The 27,573-nt window shown below is 48.9% G+C and overlaps 1 protein-coding gene across 1 annotated transcript; it reads left to right on the forward strand.

Moving 5' to 3' along the window:
* The first annotated feature begins 5,767 nt into the window (after positions 1–5,767).
* On the forward strand, positions 5,768–26,284 carry ZNF142 (zinc finger protein 142). Its single transcript, XM_056861601.1, has 8 exons — positions 5,768–6,023; positions 7,511–8,209; positions 9,223–9,504; positions 13,127–13,939; positions 15,489–15,666; positions 17,049–20,289; positions 22,167–22,272; positions 25,806–26,284. The coding sequence occupies exons 1-8, from the start codon at positions 5,768–5,770 to the stop codon at positions 26,282–26,284; spliced, it is 6,054 nt and encodes a 2,017-aa protein (XP_056717579.1).
* Positions 26,285–27,573: the final 1,289 nt, after the last annotated feature.

Genomic DNA, 27,573 nt, shown 5'->3' on the forward strand with positions numbered 1-27,573 from the left:
TTTAGGGTAAATATAATGTTTATTAACTGTGCACACCAAGCAACTGCCCAAAATGTACCTTCTCAGAACTTTGTTCTATTTGTATTAACAAGCTCAAGAGAAAGCAAAAGAACAGTTTTGCATACCCTTCAGAAAGGCAACAAAGAAACAGGGAGACATAAGACTGGAGCAGAAATGGTAAAGATCTGATTTCTACTGGAGGCCAAACAAACAACACAAGAGGAGGGACCAGTCAAAAGGGAACACTGGACAGCCCTACTACAGCATGCAGGGCTTATGCAAAGAACAGATACGTGGGCCCCAGGCTATGAAGGGCTTTAAAGAATAAGAAAGAGCACCTTGAATTGAGCCTGGAAACCTATACCTTATGAACCTGTCTGACCACTAAGGTCATCTTCAGAGGCCCTGCTTTGGGTACCCCCACCTCAGATTAGGCAGGTGACAACCCAGGACAGGGGCTTCTCAGCTGTGGCACCAAACCCCTGGAACTCTCTCCCCAGGGAGATTTGTCTGTCTGCTTCTGTTGCTATCTTCCATTTGACATCCCCTCATTCCTGACCAATGTCTTCACTGTTGTTTTTATGTCTCAGGTATTGTAACTCTGATTTTGTTTTAATTATTGTTTTTGTAGAGGAGTTAAAATGTGGTTTTATTACATACGTTTTAATTTGTGAGGGCAGAAAGGTGCAATGTAAATTTTCTAAATAATATGTAATATAGGCAGCCATAGTCATTGTTTCTATTTGTGTAATGTATCCCCAGCCACTGATATCAGATGGGCAGCCACATCTTTACACCAGTCAAAGCTTTCAAATTGTCTTCAGGGCAGCTTTAGCAAGCCCACTGCCCCCTCCCCACGGTGAAGCACAGCCCACCATGCCACCTTACAAACAGATTTTGGAACACCCTTCAGTTTTACAAAGTTTGCCACGTGAGGCATTATGGGTTGGTGTTTGAAAAGCAAAAGCTCATACCCCTTTTAGGCATACAGACACATAGCAGTACAGTTCTTTTAGGCAAGCAAAGGAATATGGCTTGCCATTTGAGCAAAAATCAGGGCACTTGTAGGGGTTGACTAAATATACTGTTGAAACAGCGTAATTGTGAATTAGTAGCAAAATCATGTTACGTGGCTGCAGAATATGTTCATTGTGGATTTCTGTGGTTTGTGATGCTTTTTTTGCTTGTGTTACTGAATAGCTCTGCTTGGAACAAAAAGCAAGGTCTGGCCGCTAAACTATAGTTTTTGAAGTAACTTGGCTACAGTGAAGTTATAAACACGTACTGTATATTCTGTAGTTCTGACCATCTTGTCAATGCACAACAGATTTTAAATAGGAATTTAGGTTCAAAGTTTCATTCACAAAACACGTGCTTTTCAGCGACAGGACTACCGTGCGCTGTGCATAGGGCTGATCTTGAAGCGTTTGGAAACCTATAGGTACAAAATGCCGCAGCCAAAACCCCAAGCGCCTCCCCAAGCGCCACCTCCCAAATTTGCCAGCCCAGAGCTGGCAACCCCGGGGAGGAGAACCCCCGGCAGGAGGTTTCCGGGGCGGAGCCTGAGGAGGGTGCGGTTTGGGGAGGTGAGGGGCTCTAGTGCCATAGAGCCCAATGGCCAAGGCGGCCCTTTTCTCCAGGGGACCTGATCTCTATCGGCTGGAGACCAGCTGTCCTAGCAGGAGGTCTCCAGCTACTACCTGGAGGTTGGCAACCCTAGCTGGGTGCCCACTGGGGAGAAAGGAGGGTTACGAATGAATTCGGCAAACAGATACCAATGCGGGCGGGCGGGCGGGCGGACGGGGTCTCTGAGCCCCCCCCACCCCCCCGGGAAGGCCAGGGCTGAGCCCGCCACGCCCCCGGCCCCCCTTCTCCGCGTGCGAAACGCGCCGCCCCCGCCCCCCCTTGCGCCCGGCCCGGCAGCAGCGCCCTGTCCCGTCCCGCAGAGCCCGCCGGGGTCGCAGAGGGCGGGCGGGCGGACACCGCCGGAGGGGGAGGGGGGGCTCGGCGCGTGCCAGAGGAGCCCTGGGCCCCACGGGACCCTCCTGCACCTCCCCCTCGTCACGGCCCCGCCCCGCCGCCCCCTGACCCGGGCGGGAACCCTCAGCTCCGCCCGCGGCCTCTGCCTGCCGTCTCGTGGCGCAGCGTTCCGCAGGCCGGAGCCTTCCACCGCCCCCCACCCCACCCCACCCCACCCCCGGTGCGAGAGATTCCCTCACAGGGCGGCGGTGTTTTGTACCCGCGGCACCCTGGGCCAGTTCCCCGGGGACGGCAGGGGAGGGGGGGGCTGGGGTGCGCGCGCGCGCGGCGGCCGGTGGGGGAGGGGGCGGCGAGCGGGGGGGGGTGGGTGGTGCCCGCGCGGCGGCCGCCCTTGCCTTCTTTCCCGCAGCCCGGCGCCGAGGGGGGTGGGCCCTGGGAGCCACGCGCAGGCCGGACTTCCGGTAAGGAGGAGCCGCCCCCGGCCGTGGCGCCTCCCGGGGCCCCCCGTGTCGTGCCGCTCTGGGCGCCGGCATCTCTCTCGTGAGGGGCCTCAGGCGTCTCGCCTTGGAGAAGAGGGGCGGGGCCTGGTCGGCTCGGGACCGGAAGCTCTGGGAAGGCCCGCCTCTGAGAGCCGTGCCGGACGCCGTCTGGAGACACCATAGAGTTGGCCGGAGGGAGAGAGGCCCCTTGTCGCTGTACACTCGCGCACACACACATGACGCACCCAGCGGGAGCCGGTGAGGGGAGGGGGGGGCGGGGGGGGCTTTAATACGGGAGTGTCGCGGGACCCTCTGCTGGGGAGGGGGAGAGATGCGGGGAGGCTCCGCCTTCGAGGGAGGCGGAGGGTAGCCAGAAGGGGGGGGGAGGCGGCAGGCGGTGCTCGGGGGGCTGAACGGAGGAGGAGGAGGAGGGGGGGAAGGGGGCCGGGCCATCGACGCTGGGCGGGGTGGGGCGTCCTCCGTCCCTCCCTCCGTCCCTCCCTCCGTCCCTCCCTCCCTGCGGGTCCAGCCGCCCTTGTGTTGGTGCGTCCGGCCGGCCGGGCTGCTGGGCTCCGGCCCTTGGGGCCGCGGGACCCGCGGCCCTGCAGAAGGCGCGCGGGAGGAGGCTGCGCGGAGGGAGGCTCGCCCACGAGAGGCGCTGGGACTTCACGCGCGCGCGTGTGAAACCTGTTTCCCGGAGACGACGGGTGTGTTTCGTCGTCCCCGTCACTTGGCCTGGATGCAGTCGGGGGGGTGGGGGGGTGGGGGGGGTGGCGCCGGGCGGCAGGGGGGCTGGGTGGCGCCGCTGCCCTCTCCCCTGGCGGCGGGCCTCCGGCGGCTCCCTCCCCCTCCGGCGGCTCGCGCGGGCTCCCGAGGCAGCGTCTGCAGGGACGCTTCGGGCTGCAGCGGGACGGGGGAGGCAAGGCAGCGTGCTCCACAGCGGGAATCCCTTCCGTCCACAAAACACGGGTGGCTCGGAAAGAAACTTCTTGTTTTTCGCCACCGAGTCGCAGTCGACGTAGGGCAGCCCCGCAGGGTTTTCAAGGCTTGGGCCCTTCAGAGGTGGGTGTCTCTGGCCGGCCCCCACATCACAACCCTGGTATGCCTGGGAAGTCTCCCTTCTCAATATTAGCTAGGGTCAATCCTGCTCTGCTTCTGAGATCTGGCAAGGTCAGGGTCGCTTGGGGCTGTGCAGGTCAGGAGGAATCTAAACGTCTGGGTCGGTAATTCCAATGTGTTTGTGTTCCTAGGCATACCGACTTGATTCCAGCTCTGGAAGTTCGTGTCTCACCTACAGTGTCACTGAATGTCTGAATCAGGCCCAATAAACTTGGCTTATAGGGAATGAGTATTGTATGACATTGGCTAAGCTGTATATCATGCCTTTCCCCAAATATTTCATCTTCAAGCTTTGAAGACTGAAATAACTTTTGGAGAGTAAGATATCCAGCCGATCCAAACTCAAGGCTTTGTTAGCATAGATGAGATAAGCGAATCAGGTAGTGCAAAGCAGCCACAACAACAGCAGAACAGCTTAGGATCTCTAGCACAGGGAGAAGCCACGAAGGGTGCTTAGTCATGACTCTTAAGTTCTGAACATACTTTTTATGGATCTCGGAATGCAGAATTTCATACAGGCGTAGAGACGTCTCCATCTGTGCTGGATGTGAATTCAGCAATCAGATAGATGACCATGAATAGCACTGGGCAGTAGAATTAGGGCTGCCAGCCAAGGCTTCCCAATACCATTATGGTAGGATCTAATGGTATTATGTTTTCAAGCATTCAATATCCTGTGTCCAATAAGATTTTTCCCTAGGTGTGTGTACAGTTCCAGCATCCTCAGCTCCATGTTTCTAGCAGCCTACATGTTTTAACTTGCATATCTGCTTTACATCTCCAAATTAGCACCTTTACTGGATTTTCTGCAAGGGGATAACAGCAAATGGGATGTACTTCCATAATCATACAAATTTCAGAATCCCTGTCTAATCCAACTATTAATGTACCAAGTTCTCTCTATTTTTATAGTCACTGGATGCATTCTTAATTTTAAACACTCCAATGCTTTTACTAGATAACATCTCTGGAGATTTAGATCTTTGTCTATATACCATGTGAAACCAGACTGGCTACCTTTGGATGAGCCACAGATTTTATTGCCCATTGGGTTCAGATTGGTTGTGCTATGTTTGTTCATATCCTAGCCAGAGTCTTTGCTATTGTGGCATTGTATCTAATCCCTAATTTTAAGGTATTTTAAAAGGAAGCTTTCAGCTCATCTGTTTTCCCGGAGACATGTTCATAATCTCATCTTCTAACACAGGGGTCTCCAACTTTCTTGAGCCTGTGGGCACCTTTGGAATTCTGACACGGTGGTGGACACAACCACAAAATAACTGCCACAGAAGGCAGAGCCACACACAGAGAAGCAGCCCAAATGCAGAGGAGAAGATGGGCAATTTTAAAAAATACACTGAGAAAGAGGAGTGAGAGAGAGAATAAAACCAACACTGTGTGGTAGCTGCTGCTGAAACATTATTTTAATCTGCATACCAGTCAGAAGCCCTGCTAGAAAGAGCCCCCCCCCTCCACTTTCCAAAAACACTCGGTGGGCACCAGGAAAGGTGTTAATGGGTGCCATGGTGCCTGCTTGCACAACTTTGGGGACCCGTAGCTTCCCTAGTTTTAACCTGTCAGAGGCCATATTTCTTCAATCATAAAATATTCCAGTAGAGAGAATTTAGGAGCCCCGTGGCGCAGAGTGGTAAGCTGCACTACTGCAGTCAAAAGCTCTGCTCACGACCTGAGTTCGATCCCGACGGAAGTCGGTTTCAGGTAGCCGGCTCAGGGTTGACTCAGCCTTCCGTCCTTCCAAGGTCGGTGAAATGAGGACCCAGCTTGCTGGGGGTAAAGGGAAGATGACTGGGGAAGGCACTGGCAAACCACCCCGTAAACAAAGTCTACCTAGAAAACGTCAGGATGTGACGTCACCCCATGGGTCAGGAATGACCCGGTGTTTGCACAGGGGACCTTTACCTTTAAGAGAGAATTTTGGAGCTGAATTGGATTTTAGGCTGTTCCACTGTTGTATCTGCTAACCTTTTAATATATAATAACCATTATTATGGACAGAAGCTAATATTTGATATTGCCCATCCAGTCCTTACTGGCTTCCTGCAGGCATAACCTCTGTTTTCCTCTCTCTAGGGGAGTATCAATGCCACTTTCTTGGTGTATCTTTAACAGGAGCTGTACCCCGCCCCTTTGCGTCATGGAGCGAAGACCACACTGAGGGGTGAAAGGCAATGAACACAGGAGCAGTGACCAGAGAGCCTGAGGGAAGAGACAAAATGAGTACTCTTTGCCAGGAGCTGCTGCTACCCAGACCATTGGATTCAAGAAATGAAGACAGCCATGACATCTCCAGTGAAAATCTAGCCATGGGACAGAGCTTACTTTTAACAGAGGCTTCTGTGGTAGAAACAGAAACGGGTGAGGTTGAAATACTTGTAGAAGCCGCGGCTAGCAGCATGTCCCTGAGCAATCCTGGAAACACGACCAGTATGTTGTGCTCAGGTAGGACAGCCTAACCATATAACAATAGACCCGCTTTGTGGTTGCCATCTCTTAAAATGCTTGAGTGGACTGTGTTTTGTAGTGTTGATAGATAAAGTACATCATAGCACAGGACAACCTTTGGTGTGCTACAAAAGGCCTCTTATACAGAGAAAATGCAGGCTGGTACTTCTATATCTGTTGGCAGTAGGAATGTGAACCAACCTCTGATGCTTCTAGGAGAAGAGGGCATGGAGGCTGAACTTGTAGGGCCCCGTGAGCGGACTACAAAGATCGCATGATCATCAAAACTAGTGGCCAGAATAACCACGACTGTGACTAGAGCTGCTTAAGGCAGCCATGAGCTGAGGCAGGAAAGATATGATGGGTACCTGTCTGAAGGGGTTTTCCTTTCAAAGTACCTGATGGGCTTAGAATAGTAGCAGGGCCTAGTATGAGTGAATTTGTGGCAGCTACTCCCACAAGCCTTCGCCACAGTGATTAATATTACAAAGGGGCTGTTGGACAGTAGGATTAGAGGGTTTTTGGGAGTCACCAGTATGGCCCAAGGCACCACTACCATATTCCATACAAACTTCTGAAATATCTTCAGGGCCAGAAGTTGATGCCCTTGTTAGGATGAAGGAGCTGACTCGCAGTGGCTTTTACTGTCTGCCTGAGCATCCTTTTAGACCGGTTCTTTAAATTAGCAATGTGTGAACAGTACAAGAAAGAATTCAGTACATTGGAGTAGAGCAAAAAATAGTATTTCAAATTTGCCACCAAGGAGGCAGGAAGTAGAATTGAGGGGGGTGGAGACATATACCTAGTAGAGAAGGCAGATTGAGTGACAGGGATGTTTACGCAGTGGCTTGTGGGAAGAAGTGGGAAGTGGCTGACATGTTGGGGATCTGGGAGTTGCAAGGAGATGCACAGACTGTGGAGGTGGTAATTACACGTAACAGTGGGGCCACTGTTTTTGGAAGGCAAGATGAGGAAGAGCAGTGCACAGAGAAAGTGAAAAGTGGGTGGGGAATTTTTAGAAGGTAATTCTCAGTACTACCACTGATTTTGCAAGTTAAAAAAACTGTGATTGGTGTTTTTTTAGTGTTTGGGTGTGACCCTAGGCATATGCTAGGAAGGTGCCAGGACCTCCTTGTGTGCTGTGTTTGCTACAGGTGCTGTTGTGTCCAGCTGGTCGAAGAATCCTCTCTTAAACAGAATCAACTGTTTTAGTTACTTCTGCCCTGAATAGATTTTATTACCTAGAAGCGTTCATTCGTCCATTCAATGTATAAGCCAGTCTTTCATCCAAGGAGCTCAAGGTGGTGTAATGTAAAGTCGCCTATCCAGGCATACAGGGCACCTGGAACTACTTAGTTTTCTTAGTAGTGCTTCCAGGTGTGCCTTCACTGTGGGATGAGAGAGGGGTAAAGCCCTTGTGCTTTTTGATGGCTTAGCTGTTTTACAACCTCCCATTCTCGTTCCTGCAGAAGTCCTGGTCAAAGTTGTGGAGCTGTATTTCTGTGAGCGGTGTGGGCAGAGCTTTTCTGATCCCAGCCTGCTCTCCCAGCATCAGTGTGTTGAGCTTTCCAGACAGCACCTCACAAGCATTCCTCAACTCCAAGGGTTACCACTAGGACTTGCTAACCAGGATCTGGCTGTGCCTGGAGAAGGCCCAGCTGTCCACCAAGCACCAACACAGAACTTGTCAGAAAGAAGCAGGCAGGACCCTGAGTTATACACCGAGCCCCTCCTGTGTCCCATTTGCCAAGCTGAATTTGCACTGCCTGGTGAGCTAAAGGAACATTTCAAGGATCAGCATAAACCTCAGGGTACCTCAGTTTGCCCTGAGGAAGGTTGTCACTTCAGCTCGGAGGACCGCAAGCAGCTACGGGATCATCTGTGGCATGTCCATCAGGTTTCTCCAGTAGCCTGTGCCTACCGGGGCTGCCCACTCTTATTCCGATGTCAAGAAGAAATGGCACTTCATCGCAGGAGCCACTTCCCCTTTCATTGTGAGCACTGTGACTTCATCAGTGCCAACACCAAGCAGTTTGGGCAGCACAGACGCAGCCATGTGCAGGAGGTGGAGACGGTGCTGGCGGCAGGAGCAGTTGGCGAGAGCAATGAGCATAGCTTCACTGCTGTGGAGAGAAAGGAACGGACTGATCATCTGCTTCTCAACTCAGGTATTGGACAGAACATGCTGTGGGCCTAAGAGAATGATTGGGGTGAGTGCAAGGGACGGTCGAGAAGCAAGTGTCAGAATCCTTGAGACTTATATGACCTGCCCCAGCTTATGAAACAGAGTTCTGGTCATAACATTAGTCTTTCTTATGCAGCAAAATGTGTTGATTGCAAGGTCTGTTGCCAAATGCCCTACAGCTTTTAGATCTGGTAGTGGCGGCTACCATTAAAGGTCCCTGACCTGGATAGCCTAGGCTAGCCCAATCTTGTCAGGTCTTGGAAGCTAAGCGGGGTTGGCACTGTTCAGTATTTGGATGGGAGACTAGGGTTGCTATGCAGAAGCCAGTAATGGCAAACCACCTCTGAACTCCCTTGCCTTGAAAACCCTACGGAGTCGCCATAAGTCTGCTGTGACTTGATGGAAAAGCAACAACATGAAAGGTAGCAACTGCAGGAGGGAAAACATCATAACTTTCAGAGACCCCAGCAAATCTGGTGGAGTGGAACCGCCTGTCCTTTTTTTTTTTTTAGTCAGAGAGAGTAGATAGGGTATGAACAGCAATGCAGATGGTGTTTAAAATAGATGGAAAGACTATACCATATCTAGCTGCTTTACATGTTTGTTTTGTTACTGTTAATGCCAATAAAGGTTCTGTTTTCTGTTAAAAGAGATGGAAAGACTGAGAGCAATTCTAGAAGGGTACTATGAGAGATTCTAATCTACCCCTTGTTTTGAGTCCAGTAACACCTTAGAGACCAACAAGATTTTGGGGGGTATAAGCTTTTGAGAGTGCCGGCCCCCTTCCTTAATCCCCCTATTTGTCAAACACAAAGGCCTGATTTCTAAATTGGTCTGTGTCCCGCTTTAACTCTCTTTCTGTTCTTTCTGCCTTTTTTGTCAGATTAAAGAGCTTCCTTTGGACTTGGTATATAATTATTTACTTGCCTCATCAGTTCATCTCACATTTTCTGTCTAAATTTTCTATTTCTTTGGTTGTTTTTCCTTTTCAAGCAGAGGTAGAATCACTGAGCAAATCAGGGAATTCTCTTGAAGCTCAGCATGGTTGGGCGGTGATGGAAATAGATTCTGGCCTGGAAGGACATGCTGATAGCAAGGAAGTGCTTCATGAAGACCAGACAGTATTGACCAAGGAAGATAATTCTGGAAAGAGAGGGAATGCATTACTGGAGGAAGAAGAGGAGGAGGAGGGAGAGGGGATCTCATGCAAGGCAGCCCAAGGGAACAAGAAAGCCTATACCAAGAAAACAAAAGCATCTCATGTCCAGCTGCTCAAAGGTAGAGGTCTTGGTTGATTTGGCTTTTGTGGTTTCTGGCATGATCCTTTAAAAAGAGCTTGTGGGAAGTAGCCAGGAAAGTTGATTGTTATGGGATGGTGTGCAGAGGTATTTGACAGCGTGCCCTAAAGGTGGAGAAAAGCTGTCTGAACTCGTCTGTCTCTGGCTTGAGTTCACATACCAGCTTCCATCCTTGCTAAGAAATCATCTGCTAATACTCCCCTGTTCCGCTGTCTTTCTTGAGAGTGTGATACACTACTCTTAATGCAGTGAGTGCTGATAGACTCTCAACGTACCTTTCAATAGCCAGGGTGACAAGAAAATATTGACTTGGATTGGGTCTCTAATTCCCATGTGTGTTTTTTTGTTAAATATTTTAATTGGTTTGTAATATTAGATAGGGATACAGGAAAAAAGAAAAGGGAGGAGAAAAAACATCAGTAAGAAAATAAATATTTCTACCCCCTTATAAAATTCTAATTATCATTGTTTGTTAACATAATATATTTAATCATCGTTTTAACTTTCATAACATTTATAAAATTATATTGGTTTTTTTGGGGGGGTTTTAGTATATTCATAGAAGGCGTGCCATTTGTCTTTATTTACTCTGAGTATTCGTTTGCAGTAGTTCTGTTAGGTGTGCCATTGCTATGAATTCATATGCTTTATCAATCCAAATTTCGATTTGTGGTATTTTATCTGTTTTCCACTGTGATGCTAACACTAGTCTTGCCGCTGTTATTAGGTATTTTAATATGATCTGTTGGTCTTTGCTGCATTCATCTTTTATTTTGCTCAGGAGGAAGAGTTTAGGATCATATGCGATAGGTTGACCAATAATACTTTCTATGTTCTTATGAATTTTCTTCCAAACTCTTTGGACTAAAATACACATCCACCAACAATGATAGAAAGTACCTCTAGCTTTGCCACACTTCCAACACAAATCAGATGTCGAACTATTCATGTTCTGGATGTCGCTCGGCGTAATGTACCATCTATGCAACATTTTGAGCCAATTTTCTTGGATCCCTTGACAGAGGGTGAATTTAAGATTACCACGAAATAACTGTTCCCATTCGTCCGTTGTTATAATCTCGTTCAGGTTTTCCATCAATTTAATTTGACATGATTTTATTTGTTCATCTTCCGTATCATACATCAGAAATAGCTTATAAATTTTTCCTAAAAGGTGGTCTGCTGGCTTGCTTATCAACTGTTCGAAATCTGTTTTACCTTTTAGAACTCCCCGGGTCCAGCAATCCTCTTTAAATCTTGAGATTAGTTGGTGATGTATCAACCAAGGCATCTGCGCGTAGTTAATTTGTAACTCTATTAGTGTCTTGAGAGAGCCATCTGTTTTTACCAGATCCTGATATTGTAATGTCCCGTATTTCTTCCTGTCAGCTGCTGAACCATAAACGTTGAAGGGCGCCATCAATAATGACCCTTCAAAACTCAGTCTAGATTTCAATTTCCGCCATACTGCAACCATGTTTTCTACAGCTGGATGTCCTCCCATTTCTTCTAGACTCTTCCTCCAGTTCTTTCCCCATAATAGATGATGCGCTCCACCTTGCAAACTTGCCCGCTCTAGTTTAGTAGTCCTTTCGTTTGTCTGCATAATCCAGTCTTTGACCCATACCAAGGTTGCCGCTTGATGATATATTATTAGGTTTGGAAGAGTCATGCCCCCTCTTTTCTTTTCATCGGTCATAATTTTGAATTTTATTTGGGGACTTTTTTGTCCCATACAAATCTGTTGATTTTTCGTTGCCAAGACTAAGTCCTTGTCTGGGATTTTAATAGGAATCGTTTGGAATAGGAAGTTGAGTCTTGGAAGTATATTCATTTTAACTATAGATATTCTGCCCAGCCAGGAAACCTTCAACTTGGCCCAAGTTTGAAAGTCACGCTCTATCTTGTTCCAGACCATTTGATAATTGTGGCTATATAGATCTTGATTTTCTTTTGGAAAGGTTATTCCCAAGTATTTTATTGGTTTAGTTGATATTGTAAATCCTGAAATAGTTGTTATATCTAATTCCTCTTCTTTAGTTAGATGTTCTAAAAAGATTTTTGTTTTGATTTTATTGAGTTTGTAACCCGCCAATCGTCCATAAGCCTGAATATCATTCATAAGTTCTTTGATGCTAGTCTCTGGTTGCGAGATTGTTAGCAAGACATCATCAGCATATGCTCTTATTTTAAATTCTTCTCCTTGTACACTTAAACCAGTTATTTTCTGATTTGTTCTAATTTTATTTGTCAATACTTCTAGTGTTAAGTTGAATAACAATGGGGACAGAGGACATCCTTGTCTGGTTCCTTTTTCAATGTTAATATCTTTTGTCAAAGTGCCGTTTATTATAAGTTTCACCTGTTGCTCTGTATATATACTGGATATCCAGTAAAATAAGTTGCCTTCATTACTTATACTATGGATTACTTGTCTTATAAAGTTCCAGGAGATGTTGTCAAAAGCTTTCTCTGCGTCGACGAAAATAAAGGCCATCTTTTCTTTTCTGTGCTTTACAAGCTCCCTCGCGTTGATCAGGAACCTAATATTGTCTGCCATATGACGTTTAGGTATAAAGCCTGTCTGATCTGGATTAATTAGTGTCTCTACCTGAGCTAGCAATCTTTGTGCAATTATCGTTGTAAATATTTTGTAATCTGTATTAAGCAAAGATATTGGCCTGTATGAGGAAGGTAACGTTGGGTCCGTTCCTCCTTTGGGGATGAGTGTTATATATGCTTCTTTCCAAGAATCTGGCACCTTTTTCTTATGTATTTCATTTATCACTTTCATTAACGTTGGGGCAACTTCTTCTATAAATGATTTATAATATATGGCTGTAAGACCATCTGGCCCTGGAGTCTTCCCACTCTTTAGTTTCTTGATTGCCTGTTTTACTACTTCTATAGTGATTTCTTGATTTAAAAAGGTTATATCTTCCTTGGAAAGATAGTTCAAATGGTTCTGTTGGATATATTTTTTTATCTCCTCCGTTTGTTCATTTTGTCTTTCCTTTTTGTACAAGTGATCAAAATATTCTAAGAAGCACTGTGCTATTTCATCTTCTTTATGAGTTATCTGTCCTTTTATTTTTGCCGCGAGTATTGTTCTTTTCTGTTTTTCTGTTTTTATCATCGATGCCAGGTACTTGCCCGGCTTATTAGCGTGTGCAAAATGTCTCTGTTTTATAAATTTCAATTTTTTTGCCATCTCATCGGTATAGAGTAAGTCAATTTCATGTCTTACCCTTTTAAGCTCTTTCAAAGTTTTTTTGCTATTTGTTTGTTGATGAGTTTTTTCTAATTGTGCGAGATTGGTTTGGAGATCTATCAGGCGTTTTTTGTTTTTTGAGTTTATTGAAATAAAGATACCTCTCATGTAGGCCTTCGAATAATTCCCATGTTTTTGAAGTACAGAGCACTGCTTGATTGTTCTGATAGAAGACCAGGTAAAATAGATTTGTGGCATATTTATTTTGGTAGTTTCCTTTGGTCACTCATACATGTAATCTGCCTTGAGACTCAGCGAGAAAGATGGGCAATAGATGAAGTAAACAAATACACCAAATGTTGCACTTGTGGTTTTGTTTGTATCATTGCAGGAGACGGGGCAAAGGACTCCAAATACCTGTTCAAGACCCACATGTGCCCAGAGTGCAAGCGGTGTTTCAAGAAGCGGACTCACCTGGTGGAACACCTTCACCTGCATTTCCCAGACCCCAGACTGCAGTGCCCGAACTGTCAGAAATTCTTCACCAGTAAGAGCAAGCTGAAGATCCATATGATGCGCGAGACTGGGGAGAAGGCTCATCGCTGCCCTCTTTGCCACTACAGCTCTGTTGAGAAGAATGCCCTCAACAGGCACATGGCCAGCATGCATGAGGACATCTCCAACTTTTACTCAGACGTCTACTCCTGCCCCGTATGCAAGGAGACGTTCAAGCTCAGCCACGCCCTCAAGGAACATCTTAAGACTCACAAAGCAGAGCCCAAGCAATTGAGCTGCTTCCAGGCAGGTTGTAGCTACTGCACCGAGGATCGCAAGGAGTTCCTGCGGCATGTCCGGGAGGTGCATGGCATTAAAGCTGTGGAGTGCAAGTACTATGCCTGCTCCCTGCTTTTTCCATCTGCAGAGGTCATGGAGGTGCATCGCAAAACACACTATGCCTTCCACTGCCAGCAGTGTGATTTCATCTGCTCCAACAAGCATATCTTCCGCAAACATAAGAAGCAAGGCCACCCAGGAAGCGAAGAGCTCCAGTGTAGTTTCTGCCCTTTTGCCACCTTCAACGCTGTGGAATTCCATGACCATGTTGGGAAGATGCATGCGAGCGAGAAGATACACCAGTGCACTGAATGCAGTTTTGCCACTGCGCACAAGAGGGTCCTCATCCGCCACATGCTGCTCCATACAGGCAAGTTTTCTTCTTCTATGACTAGCAGAGCTCTTTTTCAAGAGTATGTGCTTGAAACTCTCCTGTAGTACTGTGTGGTGTTCCTGTAGCGCTCTGGGAGGCAGACCTCTAGAGCTGAACGGAGAATGTCACCTGCCAGCCTGGAGCCCACATTTCGCCTGTCTGTAAATAGATCAGAGTTCTGAAGGCTGCTGTAGCTCAAGGTGTTCCCTTTTTACTGCAGGCTTTCCCAGTCTTTTCCTCCAAAGTGCAAGGAAGAAGGTAGCATGGAACCTGACCCATCCCCCACACCAGGAGTCTGCAAACTGTGGCTCCCGAGCCGCATGCAGCTCTTTGGCCCGTTGAGTGCGGATCTCCGAACTTGGTTCAGAGCCCCTGCTCTCGCGCCGGCAGCCGGCGTGCCTGAGAGAGAGAGAGCGAGTGTGAGAGAGCAGGAGAGCGGGCACGCTGTCTCTCCCACCCCCCACCGTGGAGAATGGCCAGGTCCCCCTTTCCCTTGCCCTCAATGGTTGGGAGGCTAAAGCCTCCCCTCCAGCCGCGCAATTGCTGGGCGGGCGGCTCGGCGGTTCCTGCCCCCCCCCGCCCGCCTATCAGCTGTTGGGCGGGGCGGGCTTCCTTTGGTAGACCTGGCCTCCGGCTGAGTCCCATTGGGAGGCCATGTCTACCCACTGGCTTTCTTGGCCGTAGACCTGGAGTCCGAGGAGGGGAAAAAGTCCCCCTTCAGAGGCCAGGTCTACCAATTGGCTTCTATGGGCCTCCGGAGGCCAGGTCTGCTGCCAAGAAAGCCAATGGGTAGACCTGGCCTCCCAATGGGACTCAGCCGGAGGCCAGGTCTACCAATAGGCTTTTATGGCGGTAGACCACGCCTCCAGACGAGGACTCCAGACGGGGAGGGGGAAATGGCAGGGACTTACAATTTAATTTTTATCAATAAATAAGATCACTATTAAGTATGATATCAAGTTTTATTCAGTGTACCTATAGTTTAATTAATACTTAAAACTTTAATTAAAGTTTTTTAAGTTAATAAACGGTGTACCTACCTATATAGTTTAAGTTTAAGAAATTTGGCTCTCAAAAGAAATCTTAATCGTTGTACTGTTGATATTTGGCTCTTTTAACTAATGAGTTTGCCGACCCCTGCCCCACACCAATCAGAACTAGTTTGTGTGCCTGGGACTCCAGACTGCTTAAGATTTCACACTCTCCCAGAAAGGAACAGCGTGGATTTTCCTTGTACCACCCCATCCCTTGCGAGAGGGCTTGGATTGTGTACCTGGAAGAAACTGGAGTAAAGCAAATGTGCCAAATTTTAAAGAAGGTATTTTTACTGGTTTATTTGAGTCTTCTGACTATACTATTGGCAACCTCCCATAGAAAAGTTAAGATTTTTCTGCCTGTAAGGCATCATAACTATCCACTGGTAAACCTTTCTAAAAGTTGAGCATTGTGAAGTACTTTCTTCAGTTCTATACAAGCAGGGCATCACTTTTAATATGGCCATGTAGAAATATTCATCCACAGCTTCTGGTTTGCTCTGTGACTTTAGGAGAGAAGCCTCACAAATGTGAACTGTGTGACTTCACTTGCCGAGATGTGAGCTACCTTTCTAAGCATATGCTGACCCATTCTGATGATAAGAACTACATGTGCACTGAATGTGGCTATGTGACAAAGTGGAAGCACTACCTGAATGTTCACATGCGCAAGCACACAGGAGATCTCAGGTACAGATAGTCTCCCCCCCCCCTTCCTTCCCTTAAAATTGCTTCTTAAATCAAATCCAACCTGGACGGCTAGAGTAGCCTATCCGTATTGCAAAAGCAATGCCTGCGCAGAGCTCAGGCCCACGCTTGGGTCAGTGGACGTATATCTATGGGTCAAAATCAGAAGTGCTCATATATTTAATGGCAGATTCAAGGGTTCACTAAGAGACCTGTTAAGATTAACTTGTATGGATCTACGTAGTCTGAATCCACAACTTGAATATGCTACTATTTTGGAGAGCAGCAATCAGTTGCATGTCATAGCACATCACGTGATAGCCTTTGTAAGTTTCACAAGGTGTTGATTGCTATGTACACTGCTTGTTCAAATTTGCCACAGCCCTCTGTCTCAGGTTGAGAGCCCACGAGAGGCAGTAATCAACTTTCTGACAGTGATGGCCGTCTGAATGTGTGATCTTGTTTTGAAGGGGCAGTAGCTGTAACATCTGCCCAGAAAAAGCAGATGCTGAGACAACTTGGGTTGTCCTCCAGATATTTGGGACAGATGACAGCGGAAGTGGTGTCTACTAGGAAATAAAATTAAAAGAATTCAAAAAGATTGTAGTCAGGACAATATGCTTTTTGACACTGTTAATGTGTTTAGAGTTTGAGCAAGTGACAAAGTTTGAGAGAGATGGAAGTCTTCTGTGTGTCTCTGCTTACTTCCTCTCCCACAACTCAGAAAAGGATCCATTTCAACAGCATTTTAGGGAAACAGCGAGTGTAAAGTTATTTTCACACGAACACACATGGAGCTGCCTTATACTGACCCCCCTTGGTCCATCAAAGTCAGTATTGTCTACTCAGACTGGCAGCGGCTCTCCAGGGTCTCAGGTAGAGGCTTTTCACATCACCTACTTACCTAGTCCCTTTAACTGGAGATGCCAGGGATTTCTCCCACAGCCATTCACAAACACTTCAAAATATTTTGTTATTTGTTTTTGTTGCTGTAAGCCTGTTTTCTTAAAGAAAAATACTCCTCTCCTGTACTAGAACGCAAATCTCTGGGATTTACCTCCAAGCTCAGGACACCTGCCCATCCCTGTGTATAGAACTGAGCAATGCTGGAGCCCCCATGATGATAACGAGAGCCACAGGGTTTAGACTTGGGAAGCCCTAATTCAAATTTCAACTTTACTATGAAGCTATTGGGTGGCCTGAGCAAATAATTTCTGTCTTCGCGGCTCCCCAACCGTGAAAAGAGGACGATAACCAGCTTACCAGGCTATTGTGCAGTGGTGACTAGAGCTTGCTTGCTGAAAGAATGTGGAAACTGTAATGTCTTGATGCCCGTCCTCAGCCTGAGTTCCTGCAGTCTGACCCACTTTTCTCTTTGTGTCAAGGTACCAGTGCAATCAGTGTCCCTACCGCTGCCATCGGGCTGACCAGTTGAGCAGCCACAAGCTACGTCATCAAGGCAAGTCCTTGATCTGTGAGGTGTGCGGCTTCACTTGCAAGCGCAAGTATGAGCTGCAGAAGCACATGCTGGCCAAACACTCTCAGGACTACCAGGTGCCTGTCTTCCAGTGCCAGTATTGCAGCTACCAGACCAAGTACAAGCAAGCCCTGCTCAACCACGAGAACTGCAAGCACACCAAGCAGAGGGAGTTCCGCTGTGCCCTCTGCCCTTACCGCACCTTCAGCAACACTAGCCTCTTCTTCCACAAGCGCAAGGTCCATGGGTACGTGCCAGGTGACAAAGACTGGCAGGTGAACTATGCCAGCAAGGAGGTGGAAGTCAGCTCCACTGAGGCTGTGCTCGGTCGCAACCTTGCCATGACGCTGTGTTCCCACTCCAGCCCTTCTCTGTGTGGGAAAGAGCCGTGGCCCAACAAAGCAAATTCCCCACCTCCAGAAGCTCAGGCGAAGTTCCAGCGGCGACAGTCTTTCATCATACCGGTCTTTGGGAATGGAAATAACGCTGAGACACTGGCAGAAGAAGCTGTTGGAGGGCAGGACCACAGCAAGGCAGGCATGGGTCCTCCAGGAGAATTCTCCGAGAAAGCACCTGTGAGTTCCAGGGAACCCGGCGATGTCAGCAGCGTGCTGGATCAAAATTGCACCTTGCACCTGGAGCCCTTGTGTGATTCAGAACAGGCTCTGGAGCAGCTGGCCAAGGAGATGCCCACAGCTCTGCCAGGGAAACAAGAGGCTCTGGACTGCAGGATAATGGGGTCAGCCTGTGAAGCATTAGGCCCTAGAGATCCCCTTACGATGGAGGACAGTGATCCTGCCCTTGAAGATATACCTGACTTTGAGGAGGAAACCGAAGTCCATGGGGACGGAGAGTTGGAGCAGGAGGAAGATGTTGGTTCTGGTGTTAGTGAGAACAGTGAAAAGGACACTCGGCAAGATCCAGGGGGGAAAGAGAAGGACAGGCAGGACCCAGGACCCCTGCAAGTACCACCCAGTCCTGAGGAGGGAGTAGGGTGCAAAGAGCTGAGTGAACAGGAGACCTGGTCAAACGTGTTGAAGTCAGACTCCCTCCAACCTGATGCCTGCTGTGACTTTTACCTGGCCCCAGGAGGTGCTCTTCTCCATTCAGAAGATGTTTCCCAATCAGAGTCACTTCTCAAGGCTCTAAGGAGGCAGGACAGAGAGCAGGCAGAAACCTTGGTGCTGGAAGGGAGGGTGCAGATGCTGGTGGTGCAGTCTGAAAGCCCGGTGTTCAGGTGTGAGAAGTGCTCATACATCACCAGGAAGGAGAAGTCCATGTCAGTGCACTTCAAAGTAGGTTGCCAGGGCAGAAAGGGCCCTCTGGTGTGCCAAGAGTGTGGAGCCATCTTCAAGCAGCAAAGAGGGTTAAACACTCACATCCTTAAGAAGTGCCCAGTCCTCATGAAAAAGAACAATGGAAAATTAGTCTGCATGGATCAGTCTGTTGCTGAACAGACCAGCCAGAAGGGTCTGGAAATGGTAGAGGCAAAAAGGAATGGTGCAGGAGCCTTAAATGAGCTAGAGATGAGCAAGCTGCAGGAGGGGTCTGGGGCTGTGGGACACGAGGATGCAGGCTGTCTGGCCACTGTGCATCCTGACGTACAGAATTTGGCCGTTGATCAGCCATCTCAGGATGTCCTTGCGATGGCGGTAGAAGAAAAATTGTCACAAGCTGCCATAGACACAGCCACCTCCCATTCAGAAAAATACTCCTTGGAATGGGGCCGGTTCCGCTGTAAGTCGTGTTCGTTCGTCTGTTCCCGAGCGTCCACCATCCGTTCCCACGTGCAGGCTGGCTGCCGTGGCCTGGAGAGGTTCTGGTGCCCTCTATGCTCCAAGCCTCTCCGCTCCAAGAGGGCTCTGAAGATCCACCAATCAGAAGCGCACGTTGAAGCCCAGCCCACCGAGTTGCTTGGAAGGACCAAAGGCGCCGTCCCCCCAGAAGGAGGAGAGGAGCACGAGAACGGGCAGGCTGGCCGTGCAGAGGTGGGGCAGCCTGATGGGTCAGCGGCGGCAGCAGCAGTGTCTCCCCACCCAGCCACTGGGCACAAGAGGCGGCACTTCTCTTGCCCCGCCTGCCCTTTCACGTGCCACCAGGAGCGTGCCCTGAAGACTCACAGGAACCGGGGATGCCTGAAGCGGGGCGAGTTCCGCTGCACACTGTGCCCCTTCACTTCCGAGGCTGACGGAGCCCTGAGGCTGCACCGCAAGGTCCACCGGAAGTACTACAGCACGCGGCCCCAGCTGGCCTGCCACCAGTGTGACTTCACTTGCAAGCAAGCCCGCTGCCTGCGCCAGCACGAGCGCCTCAAGCACGAAGGTGTGAAGCCCCACAAGTGCCCTTACTGTGAGTTCAGCACCACACGGCGCTACCGCCTGGATGCCCACCAGTCCTTGCACACAGGGGTAGGCCGCATTGCCTGCCCTACTTGTGGCCAGACCTTTGGCACCAACTCCAAACTGCGCATTCACCGTTTGCGAGTCCATGAGAAGAAGCCCACGCACTTCTGCCCGCTCTGTGACTACAGTGGCTATATTCAGAACGACATCACCCGCCATGTCAACAGCTGCCACCAAGGGGAGCTGAACTTTTCCTGCTCACACTGCGCGGCTCGTTTCAGTTCCGAAACTGCGCTCAAGCAGCATGCTCTGCGGCAGCATGAGGAGAAAGTCTCCTACTGTTGTCCGCACTGTGCCTTCGTTTGCCACAGTGAGGCCACCCTCAAGTGCCACGTCCAGAAGCAGCACCCTCACCTGCAGTGCGCTACCTGTAAGGAGACTCTGACCACCCGCGAGGAGCTGGAGGAGCATAAGAAACTGCACTTCAGTCACCGCTGTGACTGCTGCAGCTTTGCAGCCAAAGAGCGGCAGCAGCTCGTGAACCACTACTTGGAGGCCCACGAGCCCTCTGTGGCTGAGGAAAGGCCGCTCAAGTGCTCCTTCTGTGACTTTGCCTGCCACCGCCAGCTGGTCTTTGACCACCACGTGAAGGGTCACGGCGGCACCCGTGTTTACAAGTGTTCCGACTGTGAGTACACCACCAAGAACAAGCAAAAGATCACCTGGCACTTCCGCATCCATACTGGAGAGAAGCCTTACCAGTGCCCCGTGTGCCAGTATGCCTGCGCTGACCCTTCACGCCTCAAGGTGAGAACTTTCTAGGGCTTTTTGGTGGGTTGTAGAAGGTTACTGGAAACCCTAACCTCAGAAACTAAACCTCTCTTGGCACGGCAGAAGGCAAGGCTCTGTCCAAAGAGGGGAAATTCGTTTTAAAAATGACTCCGGTTAGATGCTGTCACATGGTGGGACCTTCCCTGGTTTCTAAACCCAATTCCTGGAATTCCTTTCTATTGAGGTTCAATCAAACTGTCTAGATAAAATAATTCCCCCCCCCCCCACATAGTTTTCTGTCTTGTCTGTGACAGAGAACGCATCCCTGCCCTTTAGCTCTTCAGTTCTCCTTTTCCTCCGTGATCACTTCCATACAGCTTTGCCTAATGCCAGGTCACGTTGTCATTCTTTCATCTGTGATCTGAAAGTTCTAGGTGACAGTTAATGTGCCTCTTCCTCCTGCAGCAGGCACCTCTGGGTCGCCTCCTTGGTTTCATGCTCAGTTAGAATACCTGAAAGTGGCCTGTGGCTTTAACTTCCAAGTCATTTGTTTTGGTCCTAACTTCCTTTAACTGACGTAAACTGCTGCTTCTGGTTTTAAAATGTTCCTCCACTGACAGGTCATTCTGACATCCCAATTGCCATTCTGTTTTTGTTTTTGCAGCAAAAATAGACTGACTGCCTCCAGCTTAGGATTCTGATTTCGTGATTTGAAATTTCTGAACTATTCTCCGCACTGTAGTCATTCCCCCCTCCCTCACAAACTGGGCGTTTTAAAAGGTGGGCTCCTGAGCAATTGTATCACTCTCTGATTAGAAGCAGATATTGTGGACGAGACATTTAGAAAAATAACAGGGTGTGCCTGGGTGCCCTACATAGGTCTCCCCTAACTACTGGAATTCTTGAACCCCTCACTATTTTTAATGTATTTTTCCAGTCCTCTTGCGAGAGAGCTGTCATGTGACCTGCCAGTCAGTGGGACAAATGGGCTTCTGTTGCTGCTTTTAACTTTCTGGCCCGCACTGTCCCTAAGGCTTAGGTCAGGTTTTTACTTCCCTGCCTGTTTAGAGCCAACGTGATGCAGTGGTTAGAGCGGGAGACTAGGGTCTGGAAGGCCCAGGTTGGGCTCCCCACCATGCCATGAGAGCCTGCTGGGTGACCTTGGCCCCATCACACCCTCACCTTTCTCACAGGATTGCTGTGAGGATGAAATGGAGGAGGGGAGAACAATGTCGTCAGCCGCCTTGGGGACTGGGGAGAAAAGCAGGGGTTTTGCATACGTGCCCTCCTCACTGCTTTTATCCTTGCCACCACCGGCTGAATTTGCACCCAGTTATTCTGAGAGACAGTGACTGGCCACCCAGGAGGAGCTTCATGACTGAAGAATGGGGATTTAAACCTGGTCTCAGGTAAACACGTGATGCAGGGGACCTGTAATCAGATGCCACCACATGTGATTTCAGCTCAAAGGGGAGCCACAGGAGCACCCTGTATAAGGGCTGAGGCACTAGAATGTGGGAGAAGATCGACACCTTCCACACAGTCCTGTTTCCTTGAAAGAAACTCCCTCCTCCAAGCTGTCATTAGACATGGTAGTGGCGGGGGGAGACAGGCGTAACGTAGGTGCCTGTCTCCCCCCTCCCCCCCATTACTGGGTTGGATAGCAGCCCAGGGAGCGGTTGGGCTTTCTTAAGCCCCTAGCACCACTGTCACAATCCAGATAGCCCCCGTCCCACTTTCTTTTGAGCTTAAATCATACATTAGGGGATCCATCCATGGTTCCCCAACCTCATGTGTGGTTTGACATTCTACCTACTTTACTACAGTGGATCAAGTTTATACTGTTCAGTGAAAGTAGGCAAAAGTGCTCGTGAGGTCTCACCTGCCACCCCTGACTCTTCTCTCCTGTCCAGTATCACATGCGCATCCACAAGGAAGAGAGGAAGTACCTTTGCCCAGAGTGTGGCTACAAGTGCAAGTGGGTGAATCAAATGAAGTACCACATGACGAAGCATACAGGTAAAGGGCTGGGCCGGGAGGGAGGGAGGGAGGGAGGGAGGAGGGCCACACGCTTGGGGGTGGGGAGGGAGTTGGGCAAGTGCAACCTTTACGCCTCGTATGGGAGAAAGCCTCACAGGGCTGCATTAGTCTTTGTACCTTACACAGGCAAATGGTTAATGCCTCCTTGAGCTGATAAACATTTTTTTTGGAGTTGCTGGAGCTAAGAAAGGTGTGATTTGTAGGGTTCTTGCAGAGATGTGTTGATGGTTTGTTCTGTGACACTTTCAATTTGTCATTTATCTGCTCACCAGGGACAAATGTGAGTTACCCCTGGGTAAGCACCTGCATGGTTCATTGTGCATGGCCTACTTTAGAGGCACACTACCTGAACTGGCTCCAGCCAACTATAAATGGAACAGCTTTGCAGAAGGTCTCTTTGCAGGGGGCACAGAAAAGTACAAATGAACACGCAGAGTGTTCCTGAGGGGTTGGGACCTCTGGAAAAGTGTGAGATTTGGCATGGAATGTTGTAGTGGGAAGGGGGAATTGGCAGAAATTCCTTCCTCAAACACACATGCAAAAGAGGGCAGTAAGAAGAGACCAAAAGGTAAGGTGTGGGGTTTCTTCTCCTTGTGAGTCCTTGTGGCTGTCTCTCTCTTGCTGTACTATAAAATTAAAGCAATGCACTGTATGCAGGGTTGCCTGTTAAAAGTGTTTGGAAGCTGCAGCTGGTCCAGAACACAAATGCTCGGCTGTTATACTTCCCAGTGTAACTGTGTGGGTGTGCTTACAATCCCCATCCTCCTCTTCTTATGTGCACTGTGTCAGAATGGCCCCACTGACCTGTGAGAGCCACCGCTCTTCTCGGCACCTGTCACTCCCCTGGATTGCCTTGACTCCTCCCTTGGTCTGCTGCCACTCACTGGTCGTCTTAGGACTTGTCCGCTAAGAGGGCCAGGACTCCCAGCTTCCTTTCTGCATGGTCATTCTAAGGCTCCACCAAGCGCCCACATCTCTTGCTGCCCAGCAGCTGGTTACCCCGGGGACAGCTTACTAAGCACTTGGGCATTTCTGGGGAGGGAAACAGCAATCTCTTGACTATCTGCCTCCCTTCCCTGGAACTCTTTTCAAATAGTATGTTCAAACAGTCTGTGTGGCACAGAGAACAACTACCAGCATTTTAAATAGTAAATAACTTATTGAAAGTAAAATGTTCACACCCACACTCTCGCTGCACAGCAATGGACTGGACAAGGACCACAAAGGGAAAGATCCCGTGTCCCTCAACCTTCTGGTCTGGCTCTAAGGCAGGCTCTTTAACTTCCTAAGTTCACTAAAAAGCCTCCTGTTACCTTGGAGCCTTCGTCCAGGCAGCCTGGCCTTTGTTTTCTCCACATGGCAATAGTGGCCATCGAGAATGAGCTCAGGTGTGAGCTCCGCCCTCTAGGTGGAATCAGCCAAAATGGCACCCTCTCCCTCCACCCCAAGGGACTTTATTGTGTTTGCCCATCCCTTGTGGGTCAAAGAATATTTCCCTGAAACCTTCAGAAAGATTTAATCTGGTTCAGGGGTCCCCGTGGTGGGCCACCAACACCTTTTCTGGCACTTGCCAAGTGTTCTCAGGAAGTGGGTGGGGCCAGGTAGGGCTTTTGCCCAGCAAGGCTTCTGAGTGACTATTGGAGATTTGATTGGCTGTGCAGATGTTTGAACTGTTGCTTTGGCAGCAGCTGCCACCACAGCACAAAGATCTGTACTGTGTTATTGAAATTAAGCTGTGGCAATCTTTTTGTGGCTGACTTTGCCACCTGTGGCAGCCATTTTATTGCTGTGGCCACCAGGCTATGTCAGAATTCCAAATGTGCCCACAGGCTCAAAAAGGTTGGGGACTCCCGGTCTAGCGTCTCCCCTCCCCCAGTCTTTCTGTCAACTCCTAGGTGTCAGAGTCCAGCTCAGGTATGAGCCAGCCATTTCACTGTCTCCAGTCAGGATGGCCATTGGCATTTCCAAAGCTTTGAGGGTTAGTACTTGAGCGATCCTTGAGAGCAATTGCTTCCCCGTTCCTGGTTATCTTCTGCTAGGAGAGAGAAAAACTTTAAAACCTAAATATGGGGTTTTTGTCAAGCCCAAAACTCAAATTAAAAAGCTATTTCTCTACACATGCACTGCTTCCCCCGCCCTCCTTCAGTGTCTTTTACTTCCCATCACTGCTACTCCAACCCTTACTTTTCCTCCCCTGATAAAAAAATTATACTTTTGTATTTGAAATAATTAAGAGAAATGTTCCCAGTGGAAGCTTCCTTTGTTCTGAATGCAGAAATACAGACACATGCACACTCAATCTCACCTGCAGGTAGCTCTGCAGCAAATATTTGGCTTTGAATGATAACTGGAATAATGGATATTAATGGGGCAATTTGGGGGACTCACAGCGCCAGGCTAGTAGTAATAATAAGTGCTAAATAGCTCTGTACTTCCAACTGCTGAGGAACTTTGTGAGTTGCCTGGGAGTGCTGGCAGGCTTCTCTAATCTCTCATCTGTGGATTGGAAGAAAGGTTTGCCTCACTTTGAGTATGGGCTCAGATGTTGAGAGGATGACCTGGCTGAGATGGTGCTTGGACCCCAAAACAGTTCCTCTGTGTGGTGACAAACTAAGGAGTGAAGAATCATAGAATCATGGAGTTGGAAGGGACCACCAGGGTCATTTAGTCCAACCCTCTGCCCAATGCAGGAACCTCCCCCCACATCCCCAGTGATCCCAACCCTCCCCCCGCCATACAGGATCCCACAATCAAAGATGGCCATCTAGCCTCTGCTTAAAGACCTCCAAAGACGGGGACTCCACCACCCTCCAAGGCAGGGCATTCCACCATCGAACAGCCCTCACCGTCAGAAAGTTCTTCCTAATGTTTAGGTGGAATCGCTTTTCTATTAGTTTAAATCCATTACTCCGTGTCCTAGTCTCTGGAGCAACAGAGAACAAGCTAGTTCCCTTATCAACGTGACATCCCTTCAAATATTTAAACATGGCTATCATGTCTCCCCTCAACCTTCTCTTCTCCAAACTAAACAAACCCAACTCCCTAAGTCTCTCCTCATAGGGCATGGATTCCAGACCTCTGACCATTCTGGTCGCCCTCCTCCGGAGCTGTAAGGAACTTCTTACAGCAAGGAAGGAGTTAGAAATCGGACAACCCCAGCATATTTCTGGATTCGGGGCTAATAAAGCGCTGATTCTAACAAATCCTAACACCATTGAACCATTTTACTTCCACTGGGCACTGTTGCTTTAGAGTGGGGTTTGGTCTGCTGACTGCATTTGCATTAATTGGCTGCTTGCAGCCATTGCTCCTGGCAGTTTAGGGAGCTGTAATGCGGGGTGGGGATTTAGGGGCACATTCAGACTTGTGTGCGCCTCAGGCTTTCAATGCGGAGGGGTAAGGTGGAATCTTGCTTTGAAAGTGGAATACGCATGCTTGGAAGCTCAGCTCTGCTGCTGAGGTCACATCAGCCCCCTCCACTTCTGATGCGTGGCTCTCTGCTTCCCGTGCAGGAATCAAGCCCTACCAGTGCGATGAGTGCCAGTACTGTACCAACCGAGCAGATGCCCTGCGCATCCACAAGGAGACGCGCCACCGTGAAGCCCGCTCTTTCATTTGTGAGCAGTGCGGGAAGGCCTTCAAGACCCGCTTCCTCCTGAAGACTCATCTGAAGAAGCACAGCGAGGAGAAGCCATACGTCTGCAACGTGTGCTGCCGCGGCTTTCGGTGGGCGGCTGGCTTGCGGCACCATTACCTCACCCACACCAACGAGCACCCTTTCTTCTGCCGCTATTGCAGCTACAAGGCCAAGCAGAAGTTTCAAGTGATCAAGCATCTGCAGAGGCACCATCGTGAGCAGGGTGGGACAGAGGGGGACCTCAGCAAAGGGGTAGGCAAAGACCCCGGCACACTCCCTGTTCACCTGCATGATGTTCAGCTGGAAATGTTCCCCTCCAGGCATCCAGAGGCTCAGGGATTGCCACACAGCTAATTTAAGACAGACAGATTGACTTAGAAATCAGGACTGCTCTGCTGTACTCTCCAGGAGCCATAGGAAGGCGGAAGCAGTGTGCTGGCAGCACCAGGGAGCCACGCCCAAGCCATTTCAATCCCAGTAGGGCAAACACAGGCCATTCTAGGTCAAGTGGATGCACTCGTGTATGTTCATAGGCATATCTGTATATCTGATGTAACTATATAAAGGATCTTCTCAGCATTGTTTGCAATTTCAATGGCACTGGGTTTCTTTGGGTTTGCGCACGAAAGCAAGGTCACTGACCTTGTTGAACCCATGGGAATTTTTGTAGTTTAGTTTTCAAGAACAGGTAGTGGGTGCCACAGCAAAATGGCTACATTGGGGTGGATGGGACCAATCATAAAACGTTGCCAAGCCAAGCTTCATTTTACTACGCAAGTAGCTATTTCCAAATAGGTTGTCCCTGCAGACACAGAGGGGATGCCTCCTGGGCTCTTCTGAAATACCTCCTGTGCTGAGAAGGTGGAGGGAAGCTGTGATCAGCTGTTTGCTTTGGGAAAAAAAGGTAGTGCACACCAGGAAGTACATTGATGGGCCCCACAGGACCCACGGGCACCGAGTTAGGGATTACTGCACTAGAGCAAAAAAGTGCTTGTGTGTGACAGTGTTTCTCTGTGTGTGTGTTTGGGGGGGGGAATAATACGATACGGTAGAAGCTGTTGTCAGGGCATGGATCCAGGTTTGACATAATCAGTTTTTTCAGCTCCCAAATGGTGAGAACATTTGCTTAAGAGCTTTTATGAGGCTGCTTCCTTCTGACAGCCTTGTGCCAAGATAGGCTTTAGCTGTTCTTAATCGATCTCGTTTGTCCTGGTGCTATAACTTTCTTGGAAGCTTGATCTTCTTGCTAAACCTTATGTTCAAGCAGAGTTTCAAAACGTGCATGTTTTTGGTGATGAGGCAACTAAAAGTATCTAGCAGAGCTGGACCAGAAACCAAGACCCTCCTTGGGGCCCCCACTGCCCCTCAGGGTTCCTACTAGTCTGAGCTGCCACTCCTGGACAAAGCCCAGGTGGGGTTGCATATATTGCAGCTGCACATATTTAGGGTAGTGTTCTTATGCGGTGGCTGTTAATTAAAAGTGTCTTCTGTTCTCTCGTCTGCCAGAAGATCGAGGGCTGTGATTTTTACGTACCCTCTAGCATGAAATCCAGTTGTTATTGTTCTTCCCAAGAGTCTCACTTTTAAGGTTTTTAAAGCATATTTTTAGATATAAGATTGGTGGGAGGTTGTGGGGGGGAGCA

Source organism: Euleptes europaea, chromosome 15 (assembly GCF_029931775.1).
Source record: "Euleptes europaea isolate rEulEur1 chromosome 15, rEulEur1.hap1, whole genome shotgun sequence".
Classification (NCBI taxonomy): Eukaryota; Metazoa; Chordata; class Lepidosauria; order Squamata; family Sphaerodactylidae; genus Euleptes; species Euleptes europaea.

Bases quoted from the DNA above. Each gene is read 5' to 3' on its own strand.
- ZNF142 (XM_056861601.1), top strand. From the start codon at position 5,768: ATGAACACAGGAGCAGTGACCAGAGAGCCTGAGGGAAGAGACAAAATG. The intron at 6,024-7,510 runs GTATGTTGTGCT...TCGTTCCTGCAG, and splicing joins CAATCCTGGAAACACGACCA to AAGTCCTGGTCAAAGTTGTG. The intron at 15,667-17,048 runs GTACAGATAGTC...CTTTGTGTCAAG, and splicing joins AAGCACACAGGAGATCTCAG to GTACCAGTGCAATCAGTGTC.